Raw genomic sequence first — 22588 nt, forward strand, 5'->3', positions numbered from 1 at the left:
AAGGATTGCCAAATGCCCCCCCCCCCCACCGCTGTGTTACTCTTGCCTTCGGTATGGTAGTTCACTTGTTCATCATTTACTAGACAGCATCAGTTTTGAATTGCAGAATTAAATAGCCGTCAATATAACTCAAGTCTTGGCTGGCCTTTTAACAGAGAAATGGGTTGCTTGGCATTATATTAACACAGCAGAACCCATGTGAAAATTCTTGGCTCCTAATTAATGGGGTTAATAGCCGACTCCCAAATCAATTGCTTTTCTTAACACACACAGGCAAAAACCATTTACTGAGTGAAAAACTGAGTACACCTTGCTATTCAATTACCACTCTTCATCACTTAAGGATGAAAAGAACTTGGCCCAACACAAAATTATCAAATCTCAGGTTTTTCTAGAATTTGTACATTACATTGCCAGAAATATGGTTCTATATTCCCCTCCAAAAGAATCCCTCCATCATGCTGCGTGTTGCATTTGCTGTCCTTAATTAGAAAAATCACTATGATATTAAATCCCCATAAATGGAACTGTTTTGACTCGCTATTCTGCTCCACTCGTGTGCATGCTATTTTCTGTACATGCAGGAGAGCTTCGTGGCATGTTTTAAAACCTAGTTGGAAACATTTCCCCCTTACCAGTCTTTTGGAGTTTCCCCGGCTATTTTGACATACCTCTTTTTCCAGCAAGGAGTTCACTTCAAGTTGCCTGCATCACCCCCAACACACCTATTCCAGTTTGGGTTTTTATTGGATTTGAAGTAGAACAACTAGAAGGAGAAAGGTTAAATCTTCTTTATGAGTCATTAGGGACCCTTAGGGAAGAGGGTGGGTCTCCACTTACAGAGGTCAGCTCTATGTCCTTCGTTACAGACTGACAACGACAATAATGGCAAATACTAGTGGTTTTGACCTTTGATAGCAACATTTCATTAACTTGGCATTTCATATGATTTTTTTTTTTTTTTGAGACAGAGTCTTGCTCTTTTGTCCAGGCTAGAGTGCAATGGTATCTCATAGCTCTCAGCAACCTCAAACTCTTGGGCTCAAGCCATCCTCCTGTCTCAGCCTCCCAAGTAGCTGGGACTACAGGCTCGAGCCATGCCTGGCTAATTTTTCTATTTTTAGTACAGACGGGGTCTCACTCTTGCTCAGGCTGGTCTCAAACTCCTGAGCTCTAATGATCTTCCCACCCCAGCCTCCCAGAGTGCTAGGATTACAGGTGTGAGCCACCGTGCCTGGCCTTCCCAGGATGTTTTAATCATAAATTGCTGGTAAGTTTTGTGGCTGCATTTTAAGCATTTGTGGCTAACTATGTTGTTTCCTTTAATTTACTGACAATGAATTTTGTTACTGATTCCCTCATGTTTAACCATCCTTGCCTTCCTCAAATAAGCTCTCCTAAGCTGCTTCTTATAGAGCAGTACTTGTTTTACACTTACCTTCTTAAGCAAACCAAGTTACATGAGTTTGTTTTTTTTAAGAGGAGAAGAAAGAAAGTTATTATCTTTGAGTACTGAGAATGTTACTTTGTAAAATGAATTAGGAAGCTTTGAGTTACAATGGCAACTCAAGATTTATATGCATCATGCTAAGTTACATCTCACTGCCTTTTCTGATTTTTAGGATTGCGTCTCCAATTTTGATAACTGAAGTTCTCAAAACATCCATTTTATACATATTTTCAAGTATGTTGATATGAAGTTGAGCATAATGTCCTTTGTTTGTTTTTTTTTTTAAGCTTGACTATCTTTCCTGTTTCGGGTGTTAGGTGGTAAGTGTTTGTTTAGCTTCCTGAGGATTTATTGATCTGCTGTCTCTTTCAAGAACCAGCTTTTGGTTTTACCCGTTAGTTGTAGGGTCCATTTTCTAACTTGTTCTTTTTAGTTTTCTTCTTTTAAAGCCTTTCCTGCATTTTATTGGCTTATTTTCCCAATTCCTTAGGTTGAATGCATATATAATCTTCAGTTCTTGTTCAAGAAAATATTGCAAGTTTGCTTAGAAAAATGAAACCCACAACCACAAGGAAAAAAGTATTTTAGAATATATCATTAAGCCAGAATGTGTCATATTTGTAATGATAAAAGACAAAGAATTAAGATCCCTAAAATACAAAAGACTTGTACAAATCAAGAAGAAAAATCCAACAGCCTAGCAGAACAGTCAAGGGATAGGAATAAGAGACCCATCTCGGAAGAAATGCAAATTGTAACTTAATATACATAAAAAGATGTTGCTCAAGTAACAATATTTTTGAAAGCATTTTTAAGTGACTTTAAAATACACTTAGCAAAAAGCAACTACTCATTTTATAAAAGAAATGACAGTTGTTTCTCTCACCTGGTACAACAGGCAACTTTTTAGTTAAAAAAAAAAAAAAAAAAAAAATCAGAACTAGTTCCCAGAAACTGCGAGATGCCCTTCAAGATGAAAAGTCCTTAGAAAGATAGTCAACGGAGCCCTGTCTTTCTTTTATTAGGCTCTTGATTGCATAATTGAAATAACATGGATTCTCAGGAGGGGAAATTTTCACACATCAGAATCGTTTTTTTTCCCCTTAATTCATTCGATAACGTAAAATGCCTCAATTATATAAATGTCGAAGAAACTCCCAACAAGGAGAGACTAGAGGTAAACTCCCAGAGCAGTCCACTTGCATTTCCTATGTAAAAATAATAATTAAAAAAAGAGGAAATAAAAGATGTCTTTTACCCTGGTTGGCTTTTAGATGGCCATTCATTTGGTTTCACATGCTGAGGATTTGGTCAAGATGTTATTACTAAGTGAAGGCAACCTCCAGCTACCTTATACTTTATCCCCATGTTTCCCAGACCTCCCTGAGCATAAGGATCACCTGGCCGCTTGTTAAAAACACGGATCCCTAAGTCCCACGTGTGTATGGTAATTTCAACTAAGCAGGTCTGCAGTGGGAGCAGGAGTTTGCATTTTTTCAGAAGTCCTGTACCCCACCAAGGATTTAACATTATTGCTGTGTTCTTAATGATAGACATTTCAGGGGGTGAGGTGGAGAGGGGCTGGCATTTGTTCATTACACAATAATTTCATTAAAGGAACTGTGGAAAATACAGACTAGAAGAAAAAAATACTTAAGCTAGGAAAAAATATTGTAAGGAAATATTTCAAAATATTAACTGTGCTTGTGCTTGGAAAGTGGACCTATGGGTATTATTATTTACAGATTTTCAGACTAAAGAGTGAAGAGCATATTAAAAATATTTTGTGGCAGAATTCCCATTTTAGAGATGAAAAGTAAGCACGAAAGTTTGTATGTGGTCGTTTCAAAACAGAATACCTACATGTAAGAAATGCCTACATGTAAGGTTAGGGAAGAATGACTGAATAGTGAAATGAGATGGGAAATCCAGTCATCTTTGTCCTATTGTATTGGTGTCAAACAATTTTTTGCCACTGCAGGGCTTAGGAGGTGAGGATATGCTTTCTTTGACAAGTTGAGGATGTAGTTTCATTTCTTATAAACACACACCACAATGCCTGGCTAATGTTTTATTATTTTTGGTAGAGATAGGGTCTTGTTATACTGCCCAGGTGGATCTCAAACTCTTACATCTCAACAATAAAAAGACAATACAATTTTAATAATGAGCAAAGGATCTGAATAGACAATTTCCCAAAGACAGTATTCAAATGGCCAAAAAGCCAAAAGGTGCTCAACATCAATCCTCTTAAGAAAAATACAAATCAAACCCACAGTGAGATACTGTGTCACACCACTAGGATAACTGTCATCAAAAAGACAAACAGTGGCCAGGCGCAGTGGCTCACCCCTGTAATCCTAGCACTCTGGGAGGCCGAGGCGGGTGAATCGCTCGAGGTCAGGAGTTCGAGACCAGCCTGAGCAAGAGTGAGACCCCGTCTCTACTAAAAATAGAAAGAAATGATTTGGACAGCTAAAAAATATATATATATATAGAAAAAATTAGCCGGGCCTGGTGGCTCATGCCTGTAGTCCCAGCTACCCAGGAGGCTGAGGCAGAAGGATCACTTGAGCCCAGGAGTTTGAGGTTGCTGTGAGCTAGGCTGAGGCCACAGGCACTCACTCTAGCCCGGGCAACAGAGACAATACAATCTATTGTCTCAGCTAACTCAAGCTTGAGTCCAGTTTGAGGTTACAGTGAGCTATGAATGGGCCACTGCAATCCTGCCTGGGAGACAGAACGAGACCCTGTCTCAAAACCAAATCTCTGGGGCCAGGAGTGGTGACTCATGCCTATAATCTCAGCACTTTGGGAGGCGGGGTGGGGGCGGATTGCTTAAGGCCAGGAGTTGAAGACCAGCCTGGCAACACAGTGAGACCCCATCTCTACAAAAATTTAAAAAATGGCCAGGCGTCATACACCTGTAGCCCTAGCTGCTCAGGAGGATGAAGCAGGAGGAGCCCAGGAGTCCAAGGCTGCAGTGAGCTATGACTGCGCGAGTTGAGACCACGTCTCCAAAAAAAAAAAAGCACAAATTCTGAGACTGCCACTAACTAGACTACTTACTGCACTCCTGCAGTTCAAAGCCCTGTTTTATGCATTAGTTTCCAGAGTCTAGTACTGTACCAGGCAGTTCGTAGGAACTTAATGGTCAAAAGATTTGTAATATAAGGATGGTTGCGTGAATGAAAAGGAAAACTGATGTAACGTGGTGGTTGAATGGCTGAGCTCAAGGAAGTTTTTAAAACTGTCACTGCAAGGTAGAATATGCTGGAGAAATAGATTGAGGGGAATCTAAAATTGAGTGTCTCATTCGCACGATCTACTAATGTCTTCTAGGAAGCTAACATTTTTTTCAGGTGTTAAAGTTATGTCCTGATGTTTCCTGTAACTTCAAGTATTGAAAATGCCCCAAGTGAGTTATATAACAACATAAACAGGAGGCACTAATCACTGGAATACTGTTGAATTGAGAGGTTTTAATCCGGGGTTAAATGTAATCACCGACATAGGCCATTTTCCCTCTCCAGGACCATTATACCGAAATGATCTCCCAAAACTTTTATGGTCTTTCATCGAGTTAGGATCCAAGGATTGATGAGGGCTTCTCATGGGTCATAAAGTCCTAATTGGTAATTCTGATGTCCGAATATTAACCCTAACTGTAGGCAAGGGAAATAGCAGCAACTTAAGGGGCAGTAAGGAGTCCAGCATCTTTAAATATTCAATTGTATGCAAAACTTCTTTGCCCTTAAACACCATGTACTGAAAGCAGAGAAAGGGTTTTCGATCAGGTGGTAAGATAGTATGACACTTAACAACTTCTTTGTACCTTCATTTTAATTTCTCAAGGAGAATGAAATGTATCATCTTTAATGAACACTTGGATTGACTTAAATACACTCAAGACATTTGATATTGAATTTGATGCTTATTACACTTCCTAAACAACAAATTCACTGAAATTCAAATACTTTCTTCAAAACAAAAATGTTGCACTCACTTCTCTCCCCCCAGATCTGGTGTTGTCCATTAGATCTCCCCGGTATGGGGGATGAATTCCAGAAACCCAGCTGCGACTTCCAAGGAAACATCAGCCTCATACTCAACCCACAAGACAACGTGATTTATTGCAGCATGGATTTCCAGTCGTCCTCCTCCTCTTGGCCCTGGGCAGATCATCAGCTCAGAGCCCTACCAGCCAGCTAGGAGTGTGTCCCCTACACTTCTTCAGCCTTGGAAACCTAGTACAGATGATGATTTGACTTAGGATTTTTTGACTTTATCATGGTGCAAGAGCAATACACGTTCAGTACACACCATACTCCGAGTGTCCAACCATTCTGTTTCTTCACGTTTAGCACAGTAGTCAAGAAATTATATTTGTCAACAGTTACTATAAAATAGGCTTTGTTAGAAAATACTGGCATCTTGCTCAAGAAATTGAAGCCTGCTTTTTTCAACCTAGAGAACACTGAGAATGTTACTAGAGTAAAAGTAGACGCAGGAACAGGAAGGCTAACACTACTGTCGTACTCAACAAGACCAAAAACAAGCAAGAATCGCTTGGTGTCACAAAATCTTTAACTGGCTAGAGGATAGGATTAAAGAAACCATACAGCTATCCCTTGAAAACTGTCATGCAGAGAACAGATCACCATTATGTATGTGGCTTTGTCCTGCACAAAGCAGTGGGCCTTTGAATCAGTGAAACAAGTCTGTCTTCCCACAGACTCTAGTTTCTATGGAAAACAAATCAATTAAGCTAAAGCCCTACAACACATTAAATGCATATTCATTTTTAGAACTCTGAAAGGACAGAATAACATCATTTTGTATTTTAGAGGCTTTTCTAATTTAAAAAGTTAACATTACAATTTAATTTGTGCTACTAAACAGCAGAAGCAGTCTGGACTCCTCCAACTTGAGGGAGCTTTTATTAAATAAAGCTTTTATTCTTTTATTACTTCTTTCTGAACCACATGATCTTTGAAAGCACAGCTCACTTCAACCTTTTGCATGCAAGCTCATTCCTGTACTAGCGTGAACACATCACTTACTACTAGGGATGGATACCCCAATTCAAATCTCGTGAAAGCACAAATACCGAAGAAGTCATTTACTGCCTCAGAATATATTAGACAATTGCACAAACTTTAAACAGCCCACTCTCCCAAGCTTCCCATCTTAGTTGGCACGTATAAGTAACTCTCTATAGGGTGAGGAGTAATGTGGAAGATGGGAAGGCTTATGGAAGACGTATGTTCTTGCCTCTAGCAGGCAGGATCCAATTCAGTGCCTGTATAAATGGCATCATGTTAATTCCCTTACCATATGCATACTAATTCAGAGATTCATAAACTTGGCACCACCAAGACAAACCATCTCAGCACGAAGGCCAAGAAACCCACGTTATTCGTAAGTTCCACAGTGGATTATCATGCAGCGAGCCCTTCACTGGCCCACTTTGGGAATGTATATGCACAAACTAGTATAATGGAGCCCATGTGAATAAATGGGTAAGAGCAGAAGAGAAAGAGTCACATCACAGGCCTTCAAGTTAAACCAAGATTCGGAACGCCAATAGTATGTACACTCAGAAGCAATGTTATACTTTAATAACAAACGCAACCACAGAGAGGCGCTCTATTATCCCTCTATTATATTAGCAAATACACAGAACAACAATTAAAAAATAGATTTTACTTTAAACCACTGGTTCTTACACCCAGGAACATACATCAAAAGTACCTATGGAGGTTTTAAAAAATATTTAAGTCCAGGCCTCACACTTGGAAAAGGCTGCCATTGGGGTCAGGACGCAAGTGTTTCCAAAAAGCTTTTCAGGCAGCTTTGATGCTACCTTCTGGTTGTATCGCTGATTTTAGGTTGACTGTGGGACTTTGCGTTTTTTGGGCAATCGTTTGGGGGTGTGGGGAGTCTTTCTTGCAGATTTAGTAGAAGTAGCAAAGACTTTGGCCTCTGGCTTTTTTGGCGTCTGTCTCGGGTCTTTTTTCGCCAGCAAAGGGTGTCTTTCTTTCTCCACCTCTTCTCTGATTTTTGGCTTCTTTCCTGGCGCTTTACCTGGGGTCTCGGGCTCCGCAGCGCTCGGGGTTTCTGAAGCTGGCAAGGCCTTTCTCTTCTTCCCGCGAGGTGTCTTGGGACCAGGACTCTTTTTTGGAGACTTCTTTCCTGTGGCATGTTTCTGAGTCTAAGAAAAAGAAGAAAATTAAGTTTGGGGGGGGGTGGAATCCCAAAACTTGACAACCTCATTCCAGGAATTATTGTTTTTATTAATGAACCCCCCAAAGGTAAGCCTCAGCATGATGAAGAAATGTTGTTTTTTTTTTTTGCTGTGCAGATGTTCTGAAAGGTAGCTGCATTTCATCATTAAGGATTGTGAAAGGGACCCCAGGTGTCCCTGGTCCAGTCAGACGAAAACCATCTTTCCCTTTGGTGGAGGGCGGGTACTCCTGGAAGTAACCACCAGGGGCACAGCTGGGACCCTGTCATCAAATCCTGACTCCCCTTCACCTTCAGTTGTAAATCCCTTACAGGTGGGTTAGGGCAGGGGCTTCCCAAACTACGTGTAAAAACCAACTGGGGTGCCTGTTAGAAAAACCAACCTCCCCAAGTTAGATTCAGAGGCTCTCTGAGGGGAGTGTTTCACATGCCAGAAATCCTGGGTTTTTTCCCAAGCAACCAAGGTGTCTGCTGATGCCAATCCGAGGACAACATTCTAGCAATGCACTCCTTCCCATATAGAAGTAGGTTTTAAAGACAAAATACAACCAACACCAAAACTTGAACACCAAAAATAACTCCCTAACCACCCTATCACACTATATTAACTATGATTTATCTCCTTTCCCTTTGAGTATTTAAGAGCTGAGTATTATGCCCTTTCCCCAATTATTAGTGTTTTCCAAGCACTATAAACTCTCACTAAGCAGTATTTCTAGTGTATTATTACCCTGGATGGGTTCAAAGGGAATGAACACTTCTAAGGCTTTTGCTATATATCATCTGCTCAGCTAAGCTTTTCCACTCTAATTTCCAACACATCATCCACCAGTCCCACAATAACACAAACAGCTTACTTTTTCTAAAAACAAGTATACACCTTATGTTAATTTCAAGTATATTAAAAAATTCAGTGGCACTTTGGATGAAGACTTTAAGGATTACTGTTACCACAAAATACAAAGCAGCTGTAGTGCAGCAGCAGCCCTGGGACCAGGCCTCCCGCCTATTGAAGGCCATGTTCCACACGCAGCCGCAGGCCTGCCCAGAGGGGCGAGTGAGTTTTCTCTGAACACATGGTGAGAGCAACCCTCTGGTCTCACAGGGACTCACTACCTCTTTTATTTTTGAGAGATCCTCCTCCAAGAATTGGACATATACTATGAGTAGAAATGTTATCAAAAAAATAAGAAAGAAACTCAGTTCCTTTGAAGTACCTTCTCCAAAATGAAGTCAGATTTCTGTAAGGATCACTGGAGGTGGGGTGCGGGAGAGGTTTTAGAGGCAGGATCCAGTACCCAAGTTTGTCCTCATTATGTGCCAATCCGGGATTCACATTCAGAAATGGAACCATATGCCCAAATTTCTGCCCCGTTTTTTTTCTTTTTTTTTGGAGATAGGGTCTCACTTTGTTGCCTGGACAAGAGGGCAGTGGTGTCATCATAGCTCACTGCAACCTCAAACTCCTGGGCTCAAGCGATCTTTCTGAGTAGCTGGGACTACAGGTGCTTGCCAGCACACCTGGTTAAGTTTTCTATTTTTTTGTAGAGATGGAGTCTCACTATGTTGCTTAGGCTGGTCTTCAACTCCTGACCTCAAGCCATTCTCCTGCCTTGTCCTCTCAGAATGCTAGGATTACAGGTGTGAGCCACCAAGCCCAGCCCTGGTCTGCTTTTCAAATCCACAAGCAATGTTTCTTAAAATTACAAATATGGCCAAGTGTCCCTTGACCCCAAGTTACACAAAAGGTCCTGTTTACTATATATTACTCCAGCGTTTAAAAGGGGAAAGTAAATCACTTTCACTATCTTCCTAGTTCTTGTAGTTCACCCTAGCATTTTCCATCACTCAGCACTCAGTACAGTGCCTGCCTGCACAGTGACCACGGAACCAACCCATTAGGAATATTAAATATTAGTAAAAATACCTCTACATTTTCTTTAGCTGGAGCTGTTCCTATTGGTACTAGCTGTGGAATTTCATCTTCAGATTCATCTGTCACTTTCAGTTGGGCTTTTACTTTGCCATGTTTTTTCTTCTTTCCATGCTCTGGGGTCTCTTCCTTCTGGGATCCAGGTTTCTTCACTGGCACATCACTAATTTTAGGGGCCACGTCATCTTTTGTTGGGACTGATGCAGCCTGTTTCTTTACCTTTCTGTTTCTCTTCTTCCCCTTTGGTTTTTTAAGAAGTCTTTCTCCTTGTTTTTTCTTTGTTGCCTACCAAAAAACAGCATACGTAATTTTAGCAGGAAATACTTCTGTTGATAAACAAATGGCCTAGATTCAGCACCTGCAATTCTGATTATTTAGAAGATCCTTGAAAGGGCCTTTACCTGTACAGACAGAGAACTCCCTTACCAGCACCCGAACCCCAAACCCACTCTGTTTTCAACTCATTGCCAAACATGCATTTTATGCAGCTAGTTAATATTGTTAGTTCAGAATCTGGTTATCTGAAGTATGTAGTTAGAAATTTTGTGAAAATCAGTAACATGTAGAGGTGAGTAAAGAATAATCCTGGGCTGGGTGCTGTAGCTCACGCCTGTAAGCCCAGCACTTTGGGAGGCCAAGGTGGGAGGGCTTACAGGCTTGAGGCCAGAAGTTTGAGACCAGCCTGGGCAACATAGGAAGACCCCATCTCTACAAAAAATTAAAAAATTAGCCAGGTGCAGTAGTGTGCACCTGTAGTCCCAGCTACCCAAGAGGATAAGGCAGAAGATCACTTGAGCTGAGGAGTTTGAGGCTGCAGTGAGCTATGATGGCACCACTGCACTCCAGCCTGGGCAACAGAATGAGATCCTGTCTCAAAAAAAAAAAAAAATCAAATCCTGAATAGTACTGTATGGTATAATAATTGTATTTCAATAAAGCTGTCACCAAAAAGTGAATCCTGAACATTTCTTCCTACCTCATATAGCAGCTGAAAGTTAAAACAGTAAAAAATTTACACAGCTAGAAATCTATTTTTATTATCATAGAGTACTATTAAATTAAATCTGTAAGTGCCCAAATTCCATTTTAACCAACAATTCCAACATTTCCAAAATGCCCTCAACTGAATCTGCTGACAAATGACAAAATATTCAGACTTCCTACTTCCAATAACATTAGTCTGTTATTTGGACATACATTATTTTTGAGATGGGGTCTTGATATGTTGCCCAGGCTGGTGTCAAACTCCTAGGCTCCAGTGATCCTCCCAGCTCAGCCTCCTGAGTAGCTAGGACTACAGGCACAAGCCACTGTGCCCGGCTAGTCTGTGTTATTTTGGAACACCTTCCTAATGAAAACAAGTAAAAAAGCAAGGTAAAATATTTAAAAAAAAAAAAAAAAAAATCTCCCTCATAAAAGCACTGATGAGCTGAAGACACTGTAAGAAATTTAAAATGAGGCCTTAAGGGGTGAGAAGCCCCTTTTCCCTTAGAGCATTTGCTGATCCTAACTTTTGTTTTCACAGCTATATGATAATGGGGGGATGAAGTGGACAGAAACCAAATCCGTGTCCACACCAGGTAGCGATTCTAAGAGGAAACCTTCTCACAATAACCTGGGACCTCAGTGAATTTCACCCTCTGGGAAAAGATAAACAGGAAGTAAAGCCATGCAGATTTATAGCCATGGTTTGGTTTGAGTCATTAGGGAACCTCCAGCCTTGAATGTGCTTTAAGGTGCATGACATAAGTAAATGCAAATCCTTTGCAGGAAAGTATCTTCATCCTATTCCTCAAATTCTTTCTGTAAACAAAATTTGAAATGCAATGATAAGGATGTAGGCAGAAATAACTGGCTGCAAGAAGACTTCTATTTGAATGATAAAGCATCTATAAAACTATGCTTAACATGTTTAAAGAATTAAGACAAAGTGGAAGATTATTTAAAAGTAACAGGAAAACAAAAAAAGTGACAAAGCTAACCTGGAAAACAACTAATCACATAACTTCTAGAAGTAAATAAAAACCAAAATTAAAAGCTCACTGGACATGATTTAACATGGCTGAAGAGGGAATTAATACATTAGGAGATCAAAGAGCAACCTTCTCTTTAAAACGGATTAGAAACTAAAATACCTATCAATAAATACAAGATATTTCCACCTTAATGTACTTTATCACACTAATATTAACTATATATTAACTATGTCACATATAAAGTGGAAACACAAAAAGCACAACCACTGGAAAACTAGTAAAAAACATGGTTGATAAGTCAGGCAGTCTAGTTCTCTCTTCTGGGGGCTGAGTTTACACTCTTGATTATTAATCTTATCCAGGAATGAAAATTTTACTTACGTTTTTCTTCTTACTAAGAACATACTGTTTGGCGTTTTCATCCCAACTGGTGACAAATGAGGAAAAGATGGGGAGGGCAACTGATCTCTCACTTTTCACAAACATGAGTTTCACACTCTTCCACTTCTGAAACACAGAATGTCATCTATATGTACTTTGTTTCTTTTAAGTGAACAATCAATTGACCTGCCCGCAATACTGTACCTCTGGCAATTTTTCTGAAAGTCCTTTTGTGACAGTAACAATGTTTTCAATGATGTGCTCAGTCTGCATTGCAGTGTGACCGATGCGTATAGTGCTGAAATTTAATACAGTATTATATTAAAATATTTTTTAAAATGAATTTTTCAAAATAAAGCACAGGCAGGTATGTGAGAAATATAAATACATAATCCTAAAGTTTTTTAAAGGGAGAAACATTACAATCTTCAGGTTCTAAATGCATTTTAAAGGAAGATTATCATCTTTCATGTTCTAGAAATTCCTTCCACCTGAAATAAAATGCCATACCACGAATGGCTGGCACCTAACCATGTGAGGCCAGGAGGTCGGTGGGCAGGGCCAGAGGAAGTGGGACCTTCCTCCTGGAAGACCCCACATTGCTGAGTGTGCCTGGACCTCAAGCTGTTCTTCGGGCAATGACTGCCCACTCCCCACCTGCCACCTTAAATCAACCAAAGACTGGGATCCGCCCACTGTTACAACTTGCCTGCACTGCAAGCCCCCCTGGTTTCCCAGATGGAAAGATGGTGAGAAGAAAGTGGAAGGGAGAAGTGAAGGGGGTGGGGGAGGAAGAGAGAGAGACGGAGGTGAGGGGAAGGGGAAGAGGAAGTGGAGGAAGAAGAGAAAAGAAACTATTATGTTGGGGAAAGGTGAGAGAGGAGAGGAAAGAATGATTTCAGGTTTTTTTCCTCAGTTGTCTGCAACTTTCTTTAAGCTGTGGGCAGCAGACTGCCTTCATGGTACTGTCCCCTTCTCCCAGCTATTCACTGACTCCATGAACCAGGCCTTGGAGCTTCTAGCTAACCACTGCATCAGGCACTGCTTTCACATCAGCCTATCGCCAAAGAGGGGCCCAAGCACAACCACCACCTCTTCTCAGCTATTCATCACATCCAATTAAGCAGCTTCCCACCTGCAGGCAGAAGGCCACAGCAGAGTCCACCTGCCCTGTACAGCCACACCCCGCCCTACTCTGCCTGGAGACGCTCTGTTGAGGGTGGCCTTCCTGGTGAGCACAGTTATCTCTCGTGGTCCTGTTTTCTGCCGTGTGTGACCACTTGGGCACTTACGAGCTCCTGGGGTATGAGGTATCTCTGGGTAGAAGGGCTGTACCCTACAGCTCTGCCCTGCTGGCAGCTACCCATCCCCCACAGACGCCCAGTCAGTGGATGAATTATTTTATAAAATGTATTTCAAATGTTTAAAATTTGCCCTATCTCCCCGAGCTGGTACACTACCAAGCATTCAAACTTGACCTACCTCTTGGCCTAATAAAATAGTCTGAGCAGCATCCTCTGGCCACTTAGAAATCAAGAAGCACTACCCTAGAAGGTCTTTTCTGTTACCTAAGACCAGGTGTGGAGGCTCCACCTAGCTCAGTGCCCTGGGTAAGATTAAATCAATGTAACAACACAAAGGCACCAGTCAGGCTGATGAACACTGAGTTCATTTAATAAGAATTAAACCAGGCTGGGCACGGTGGCTCACACCTGTAATCCTAGCACTCTGGGAGGCTGAGGCAGGAGGACTGCTTGAACTCAGGAGTTCAACAAGACCAGCCTAAGCAAGAGTGAGACCCCATCTCTATCAAAAATAGAAAAAAATTAGCCAGCCATCGCAGTGCGTGCCTGTAGTCCTTTTTACTCTGGAGGCTGAGGCAGGAGGATCACCTGAGCCCAGGAGTTTGAGGTTGCAGTGAGCTACAATGATGCCACTACACTCTACCTGGTGTGACAGAATAAGACTGTGTCCGCCCCTCCCCCAACAACAACAAAAAAGAATTGAACCAAGACTGAGGTGGATCTTCACTTTAAAGACATGGTGCCCTTAAAGGATAATCTATAAACCCAGAACTACCAGTGTTCCCTAGGCATTAATCTTACTCTTTGCTTTCCTTAATGTCTGGAGCTGCCCTAAGACAGTAACCAGCCACCAGCCACCAGTGCCTATTTAAACTAATTAAAAGTAAAAATTCAGTTCCTTAGACACAGTAGCCATATTTCAAGTGCTAAACAGCCAAAGGTAACTAGTACCTAATGAGTGAGATGGCTCAGATATAGACTATTTCCATCATAGTATTAAGAGAAAGTTCTATTGAACAGCACTATTCTGGAGAATAGAACACTTCTAAGGAATGCATTTTAGTTGTAATGAAGGATCTGGTTTCATTCACACCATCTTTTTAAAAAGTTTATAAAGTCATTATTAAATACACCATTAAAAGAGGAATATGTGAATTCCTTTTACCTACCTGCAAGAACCACTTTTAGAGATGTTTAAGATTGTTCCACCTATAGATTGACTGATCTCTTTTGATAAATTCTTCGTCAGAAGGTTTACAGATACTGGAACCCTATACAAAAAACACACAGGCATTCAGAACACAACGCAAACACCTATAAATTTCATGCTGCTGAAGTCCAGTCATCACTAAGAAACTTACTTCTTCCTTTGATAAAAATGTCGCCCAATCAATGTGGGTAAAAGCCGCCTAATTCTGGCATCAGTAAGGAAGAAGTCAAAACTAGACATAAGGCGGAGCTTGGCTTCATAGGATTTATATTCCTTTTTTAAAGTGTGGAGGGGAATAATCTAGGAAACACAACAGAAAGGAAAAACAAAGTTGAGAACCTGAACAAGAAGAAGAAATACTTAGGCAACAATTTGTATTTGGATTCAAAAATGTCCCAGAGCCACTCTTCATAGTTTAGCAAACATGTGAGTACCCAAAATGTACCTGGCACTATGCTACATGTGGGGGACACTGAGACAAATGAGAAAGGACCCCAGTTAAAGAAACTTAGACCCAGGGATAATAGAGACAAGTACATCAACAACTACAAATCAGGGTGAGTCAGAGAGAGGCAAACACAAGATGCTCTGGAAGGACAGAGGAATGACATAATGAGTAACCCTTTTTCTGCAAGATATAAAAGTTATTGATGTACACATTTATAGGCCAACAAACCGTAACAGCTCCTCCATCATAGGCAACATGGAATATACCCTACCTAAAACCACCAAGAATTAAATTAAGAAGAGAAAAATAGAAGAAAAGTACCAGGAAATACAGCAATGCGTTTATTACTTCAATTGAATTAAATTTTCTAAATCAGCAGTCCCCAACCTTTGACAGCAGAGACCGGTTTCATGGAAGAGTTTTTCCAAGGACGGGGCAGGTGGTGGTGATGCCACCGCGGCTCCACCTCATCCACCACCAGGTGCTGGATTCTCATGGGAAGCGCACAACCTGGACCCCTCACATGCAGTCTGCAGGGTGGTATGCGCTCCTGTGAGAGTCTGATGCCGCTGCTGATCTGATGGGGGTGGGGTTTGGGCAACGATGCAAGCGATGGCAAACGGCTGTGGGTGCAGGTGGAGCTCGCTGCTCGCCTACCCCCTGCCTGCCCCCTACCGTGTGGCACTGTGCAGCTTGGTTCCTGGTGGGCCATGGACAGGTGCCGGTCCACTGCCTGGGGGTTGGGGAACACAGTTCTAAATGACTTGAAAATATCAACCAGGCTTCCTACCTGAGATATGGTTTTAATGCCATGCTTATTAAAAAGCTTTCTATAGAAACGTTCTGTCTGTTCAGGAGTTTTATTGGGTTCATCCTTAGTAAATAAGCAGATTTCTTCTAAATCTGATCGAATACCATGAGGCAAGGGCCTGCAAAATACATGAGAGGGAACCAAGGAGAAAAGCATTAATATGGAAATACGTAGGTTTATATTACAAAGAATACAAAATAAACTTACTGTCATTTTAATAACCTTCATTCACACTATTTAAGAGAATACTGCACCAAGAACATTTAAAAATACATCTAGTTTTCAACATTACAGAAGAGATTTAAGATTCAAGTAAATCACAAATACCACAGACTCAGATATCAATTGACACTTGGGATATAAGAAGAATTAAAAACATAACCAAAGACACTCAAATTCTTGCATATGTAATTATTGTATGTTGCTATATGGGCACATGTACTCTAATGTACTACAATAACAGTTTCATTAGGACATTCTTGGTTCAGAATTTTACCTTCTGGTAAACTCAGCTCTACAAACAACATAACCCTTAAGAGTTGGAACAGAACACATGGAGTAAACCAAGATGAACCAGCAAGCATGTACATTATGCCGAGTCTTTTAAAAAAAGGGTTTAACTCATTTCTGAGGCCCACATCCTTCATGTTCTGAAGAAGTATTTCCTTAGTTTAAGAAAACCAACACACAGTAGCATAACTTGCCAAATGAGATAATTAGTGTTGCCAAGGCGGTAAGCGGCAGAAATCACTAAGAGATGAGCAGTTGGGAAAATATCTAAGAGAAGGCTTTCCAGAATGGGAAACTGGTGTGGAATCAAGGATGCAAGCAGAAAACGTAAAACAATGAGTAAGGCAACCTGGCTTGAGCAGGTCAGCGAAGATCGGATAAGAGAGAATCTGAGAATCAGAAGTGTCTTTCTAGTCCCTAACCATTCCATCTTCTTTCTTCATGTCAAAAGGAATAGAAACAAGCTATCTATCCTACACACTTTCAGCATGCTGGCTTTTGGACAGGAAATCAGTGAGCTGAAAGGTAGGGTTGCCAGACACCCAGTTAAATTTGAGTTTCAGATCAACCACGAATCCTTATTTTTTGGTATATGTAGGTCCCATGAAATATTTGGGACCTACATATACTAAAAAATTATCTGTATTATTTGCTAAGTCTGAAAACTCAACAAAGAGGATATCTCTGACCTAAAATTTCTAACACTAAGAATGCATAATTACCATGGGTTTCTTTTCCACAGATAGAAGTTCACTGACAAATTTTTAATAGTTTTTAATAGCAGTAAGTCTGGGCACTCAGGAATTTTAGCTTGACATGAAAAGATAACAGATTCGACTAAAAAAATCAAAAGCTGTTAATTTATTCTACCTTTGTTCTCTCAAACACTATTTTTTTTCTTCCTGTCATTCACCCTATCAGACAGTAAGTTTTTGATTCAATTGTCCACCAAGTTTTAAGAAAACTGGTGAAATTTCTAAAAATTTTAGTATGTCTGAATACCTATAGTTCTTTTAGACACAGTTGTTTTATTTCATCTCAGACTTTTGAGTTTGTAAAGTTTGCACTAGAAACTAAGGCACAATTGTTAAAGTTACATAGAATGAACAAGCAGATAAAAACAGCAAAGGTAGAAAATCAGAACTTACAATCTGACCCTCAGTTCTTTACTTGGAATTTTCCATAATATCACCATTAAAAATAAATTTTCACTCTCATTCAAAAGTAATCCATTATCGTTTTTCTTGGACTTGGAATATGCTAACAGAGCTTCCAGTGCCTTTCTAATCTGCAAAGTGGAAATACACAAATAAGTTAAATGTTCTCAATGTAATTTAACATTAGTTTTCCCCCCATCCCTTTTTTGTTTTTGCTCTAACTTCTATTTTGGGAGGCTACCTCTATAACGGTATCTATTAGGATCCTGAAATTTATACACAGAGGAATGTAAGAATCCATCGAAAACGCTTAAGTATCTGCTTCTAGCACTGTCTATAGAAAGGGGCCTCTTCTACATAAGAAACTGGGCTACAGGGAATCACGCTTCTCCTGCTCTCAATGAGGAAGGCAGTAATCCCAGGAAAAGTACAAAACAAACTGCAACTAGCACTTACAGCGCACTTACGATGTGCCAGGCCCCTGGCCAAAACGCTTTACAAGCATTACCTCTTCTGATCCTGGAAAGGGGAAGAGCCCATTTTAAATAAGAGGCAACAGGCCTGCAAAATTAAGCGCCTTGGCCAAAGCTAAACGGTAGGGATGCAAAGCCAGGTCGACCTCACCCCGGAACTCCGAGTTACACTGACAATCCAATTCAGGAGAGCCAGGCCGTAGGACCGCGGGAAGCAGGCACCTACCTGCGTGTATACACGGGCGGACCAGCTGGGCGCGCGGCTCGCAGGCGACCCTCCCGGAGCCCCGACCGAGTCTACCGAGGCGGCGAGCCCGCACTCGCGTCCCCGGCCGCTCACCTGGCTCCCCGCGCCTCACAAGGTCACGGCCATCCCTCTTCCGAGCCACCCTCTCCCCAGGTGCCACTCACCTGCTCTTTGTCCAGCTGCTCCTCTGGGGTCGGGGCCTTTGGAATCGAGGTGGAGGCTGCAGCCGCCGCCACGCTTGTCAGCGGAGCAGAAGCCGAATCCTCCATTTCCCTTTCACCTCGTGCGGATCCGCGTGCGGAACCCCGTAGCTGGTTCCTTCCGCGCACGCGCGAGTGTGGCCCGGAGCCGGAAGCTAGGGGGCGGGGCCGACCCTCCTGCGTCATTTCCGGGAGAGCGCGCTGTCGCGCCGCAAAGGTTGCGCGGGAACAAGCAAATGGAGTTAGTGCCCCGGGTTGCTGTCAGAGTCTCTTCCTTGAGGCGGCCCCTCTCCTTCCGTTCTGCTTCCGCTTTCCAGGAGGCGCAGGGAGTAACCTGGCGACGCCTCTTCTCCTACACGAAAGCCGTCGAGACAGCGCCTTGAGGCGGGAGAAGAGAGCTGTCAGGAGGCGCAGTGGGGTCCCCCGCACTCCGTGGCCCCCGCCTCTGGGCGGGCCGCGCGGGGCCGTGGGAGGAGCGCGGAATCCCCGCCCACCTCCCTCCTGCTGGGTGACTTCGGGCGACCCCCGCCCCCAGGGCTGGTGGGGATTCTGTGAAATAACAAGGCACGGGAAACACCAGGCGCGTCGATGGAAGATGAGTCGGACCCAGTCTCTTAGGCGCTTCGGGTCTCCCAGAGAGGCAGGAGGTAAGATCCTACACAAATAAGTGTGGGGGCTGCATAACCGACGGATAGAATAGGGTAGAACCTCTGCCTCGCCCTCCACCGCCTTCCCAGAGGTAACTGCTGTTACCATGGTCTCTTGGAACCCTCCAGAGAGGTTCTAGGCATGTTTAGGATGGATGGGTTTTAAATTTTATCTTTTTTAAGGGAAAAAAAAACATAAATGGTAAGCTGGTATACTCATTGTTTTGCACCTTGCCTTTTCCTGTTAATGTATCTTGGAGATTGTTCCAAGTCAGTACATGAAGCTCTGCCTCATCTTTGTAAACGGCTGTGTGGCATTCCACCATGCAACTACGCTACAGTTATTTAAGAGCATTCACCTGTCATATATTCACCTGTCTTCACCTATTAGGACCTCACACTCAAGTCCCACCATGACTTGTTGCAAAAAGTTCCCCCAGTCTTTTTGCAATTAGCTATGTAAATTTTTCAGAGATGAAAGAATGGGGAGTAGGAGGCTTTCCATGTCAGTTGCTTTCAAAAAGTGCTCGTTACATGAAAGGAAGGAGCTGCTGATGTATAACAATGGCCTTGACTTTAATTAACTTGTAGAAGTGTTCTTAAATCTTTGGCACCTACTTCCACTGGTCTATTGTAGAATCTCCTATACGATGGAATTCGGAATTCGTTAGCACAATGCCATGAATTGTTACATTGGGTTTCACGTATCAGTGTTTTGTAGTATTCTGAAAAGAGCATGGGGCCGTCAGATGTTTGGTCACCTGAATTCAAGTTTGAGAACCAGATTTCTAGGCCAAGGAAACGTCTGAATTCAGGTGAAAGAGCATGGTGGTTGGTGTTTAGAAGGAACAAGTGGTTGGAGCAGGGATGTGTAGAGGGAGGACTTCAGATGAAGCTAGCAAAGTAGGATAAGGAATTAATTCATTATCAAGCTGAGGGTTTATACTTTGGAGAAAGCATAGAGATGTAAGATTTTTGAACTGGTGGTAGGGAAGAGTAGAAGGTAGTGATGAATTATGCTTTAGGAAAGTGAATAATCTGGTTGTTGTATTGTGGTTTTAAAGATGTGTCCAATGTCTGCAAATTCTTTGATACTTCTCTCCTTAATTGATGGAGCTTCATTCCCTCCCCTTGAGCGTGAACTGGACGTAAGTGACTTCGTTCTATTGCATAGAATGCAGCAGAAGTGATAAGATGTCACATCTGAAATTAGGTTATAAAAAGACTATGGTTTCCACCTTCGATGTTCTTTTTCTTTCCCAGTTTCCCTCTCTCATGATTCCCCTCGCTCATTATCACTTGTGAGGCAGCCCTGGTGAGAGGGAAGCCAGCTGCCATGTTGTGAGGACACCTCAGGCAGCCACATGAGTGAGCTTGGAAGTGGATCCTCCCCCAGTGGAACCTTGAGATGCCTGTAAACTCCCGAGAGACCCTGAACCAGAACCATCCAGCTATGCTGCTCCCAGATTCCTGACATACCAAAACTGAGAAAATAAATGTGTTATTAATATTTTAAGCTACGACATTGAGGTAATTTGTTATCTATAATCAGTAGATAACTAATAGAGATTTGTACATCTCCTGTCTTCAAACCCATTCATATATTCACCTGTCTTCGCTTAAAAGTCCTGTTAGGATCTCACACTCAGTAAGTCCCACCATGAACTCACCATCTTTCCTTCAAACCTGCTCCTCTTCCTGTGTTTCCTGTCTCCATCATTGGTACCACCAAGTCAAATATGGGAGTTATCCTTAACTCTTTCCTTCTCATCCCCCAAATATTGTCATTAATGAAGTGTCGTTTATTCCTTTTAAATATGTCTGGCATTTATTCTTTTTTTTTTATTTTTATTTTTTGAGACAGAGATCAGACGAGATTGGGCACATTGAGGGTGGTATGGCTGTAGAAAATATCTATGTAAATTCTATCCAGACTCTTCTTATTAAATTACATTATATATGCTTATCTCCTTTATCCACTAAAAATAAGAAACTTTAAAAATCAGTATAGTAATTGCCGACCAAAATAAATGTAGTACTTGAAAAGGGATAATGTACAGGTAGTCATAATAAAGGAGATGGAACTAAGTATTAGCTCATCCTAAGCCAAGTATGTGGGTTACTTTTTAAAAATTAATACATAAAATAACATCTTAGGAAGAAATCAAAGTAATCTGAGTAGACATTTCTAAAGGAACAATTGTTAACTTTTATGGTGTAATTTCTTTTATAGTAAACCTACGTTAAGTAACAGATTTTAAATTCATTTCAAAATTTGGGTACCCAGGTCTCACTAAATACCATGAATACTATGAAGTTTCTCTCTGAGGTTACTGAGATGGGTCTTCAAACTGCTTGGAATTTTTTTTTAGTAATTGCGAAATGTGTCTGCTTAAAAAATGGCATTAACCATATGCAAAGTTGTATATAATTTTATTAAGGATTTGATAAATAATCAACTACCTGCAAAGAATATTTGAATATGTTGCTGTATGGTAAACATGAAGTTTAAGAAACTGCATACTTAATAATGGAACACAGATCTAGTTACTTCAAAATAAATATTTGCTAGAATCAACTGGTAACCCTAGAAAACTATTAGAAATCTTTTTTAGATAACCCAACCAAGTCAGAGTAGTTAAAAATGACAGGCCGGGCGTAGTGGCTCATGCCTGTAATCCTGGCCCTCTGGGAGGCCAAGGAGGGAGGATTGCTTGAGCTCAGGAGTTTGAGACCAGCCTGAGCGAGAGTGAGACCCCGCCTCTATTATAAATAGAAAGAAATTAGCGAAACAACTAAAAATAGAAAAAATTAGCCCAGCATGGTGGTGCGTGCCTGTAGTCCCAGCTATAGGCTGAGGCTGAGGCAGGAGGATTGCTTGAGCCCAGGAGTTTGAGGTTGCTGTGAGCTAGGCTGATGGCACGGCACTCTAGCCTGGGCAACAGAGTGAGACTCTGTCTCAAAAATAAATAAATAAATAAATATGACAAAGTAAAAGAAATGCCGTATAGTCAGTTATCCATGTCTGCACCGTCTAAAAGAAATTTAAAATTTTTATGTTAGTGTCCTCAGGACACTCAGCATATTCCTGGTAATGAAATCTGCTAAATAATATTAACCTAGGCATAATGGAATCAAGAGGTAAAACAGTACTGCCCAAATATAGAATGTGACATTGTAAGGAAGGTACAAAGAACATGGTCTTTTGGGTTAGAAAGGTCTGAGTCTGAATCCCAACTCCATGATTTACTAGTTGTATAGCCTTGGACAAGTTAGCTAATCTCCCAAGTCTCCATGTCATCTTCTGTAAAATGAAAATGAAGCTAGTTTTTTTTTTTTTTTTTTTGAGATAGTCTCGCTCTGTTGCCTGGGATAGAGTGCCATGGCATCACCCTAGCTCACAGCAACCTCAAACTCCTGGGCTTAAGCAATCCTTCTGCTTCACCCTCCCAAGGAGCTGGGACTACAGGCATGTGCCTACAAGCCCGGCTAATTTTTTTCTATATATATTTTTAGCTGTCCAGATAATTCCTTTCTATTTTTAGTAGAGACGGGGTCTTGCTCTTGCTCAGGCTGGTCTTGAACTCCTGACCAC

The 22588-nt window shown here is 41.5% G+C and overlaps 1 protein-coding gene across 1 annotated transcript; it reads right to left on the minus strand.

The window, feature by feature from the left end:
* Positions 1-7093: 7093 nt before the first annotated feature.
* On the minus strand, positions 7094-18476 carry RSL1D1 (ribosomal L1 domain containing 1). Its single transcript, XM_045542621.1, has 9 exons — positions 18311-18476; positions 17418-17557; positions 15739-15877; positions 14652-14800; positions 14460-14561; positions 12191-12284; positions 11987-12112; positions 9624-9914; positions 7094-7664 (listed from the first exon to the last, which is right to left on the minus strand). The coding sequence occupies exons 1-9, from the start codon at positions 18413-18415 to the stop codon at positions 7338-7340; spliced, it is 1473 nt and encodes a 490-aa protein (XP_045398577.1). The 5' UTR covers positions 18416-18476; the 3' UTR covers positions 7094-7337.
* Between the last annotated feature and the right edge of the window lie 4112 nt (positions 18477-22588).

This window comes from Lemur catta, chromosome 2 (assembly GCF_020740605.2).
Source record: "Lemur catta isolate mLemCat1 chromosome 2, mLemCat1.pri, whole genome shotgun sequence".
In the NCBI taxonomy this organism is placed as follows: domain Eukaryota; kingdom Metazoa; phylum Chordata; class Mammalia; order Primates; family Lemuridae; genus Lemur; species Lemur catta.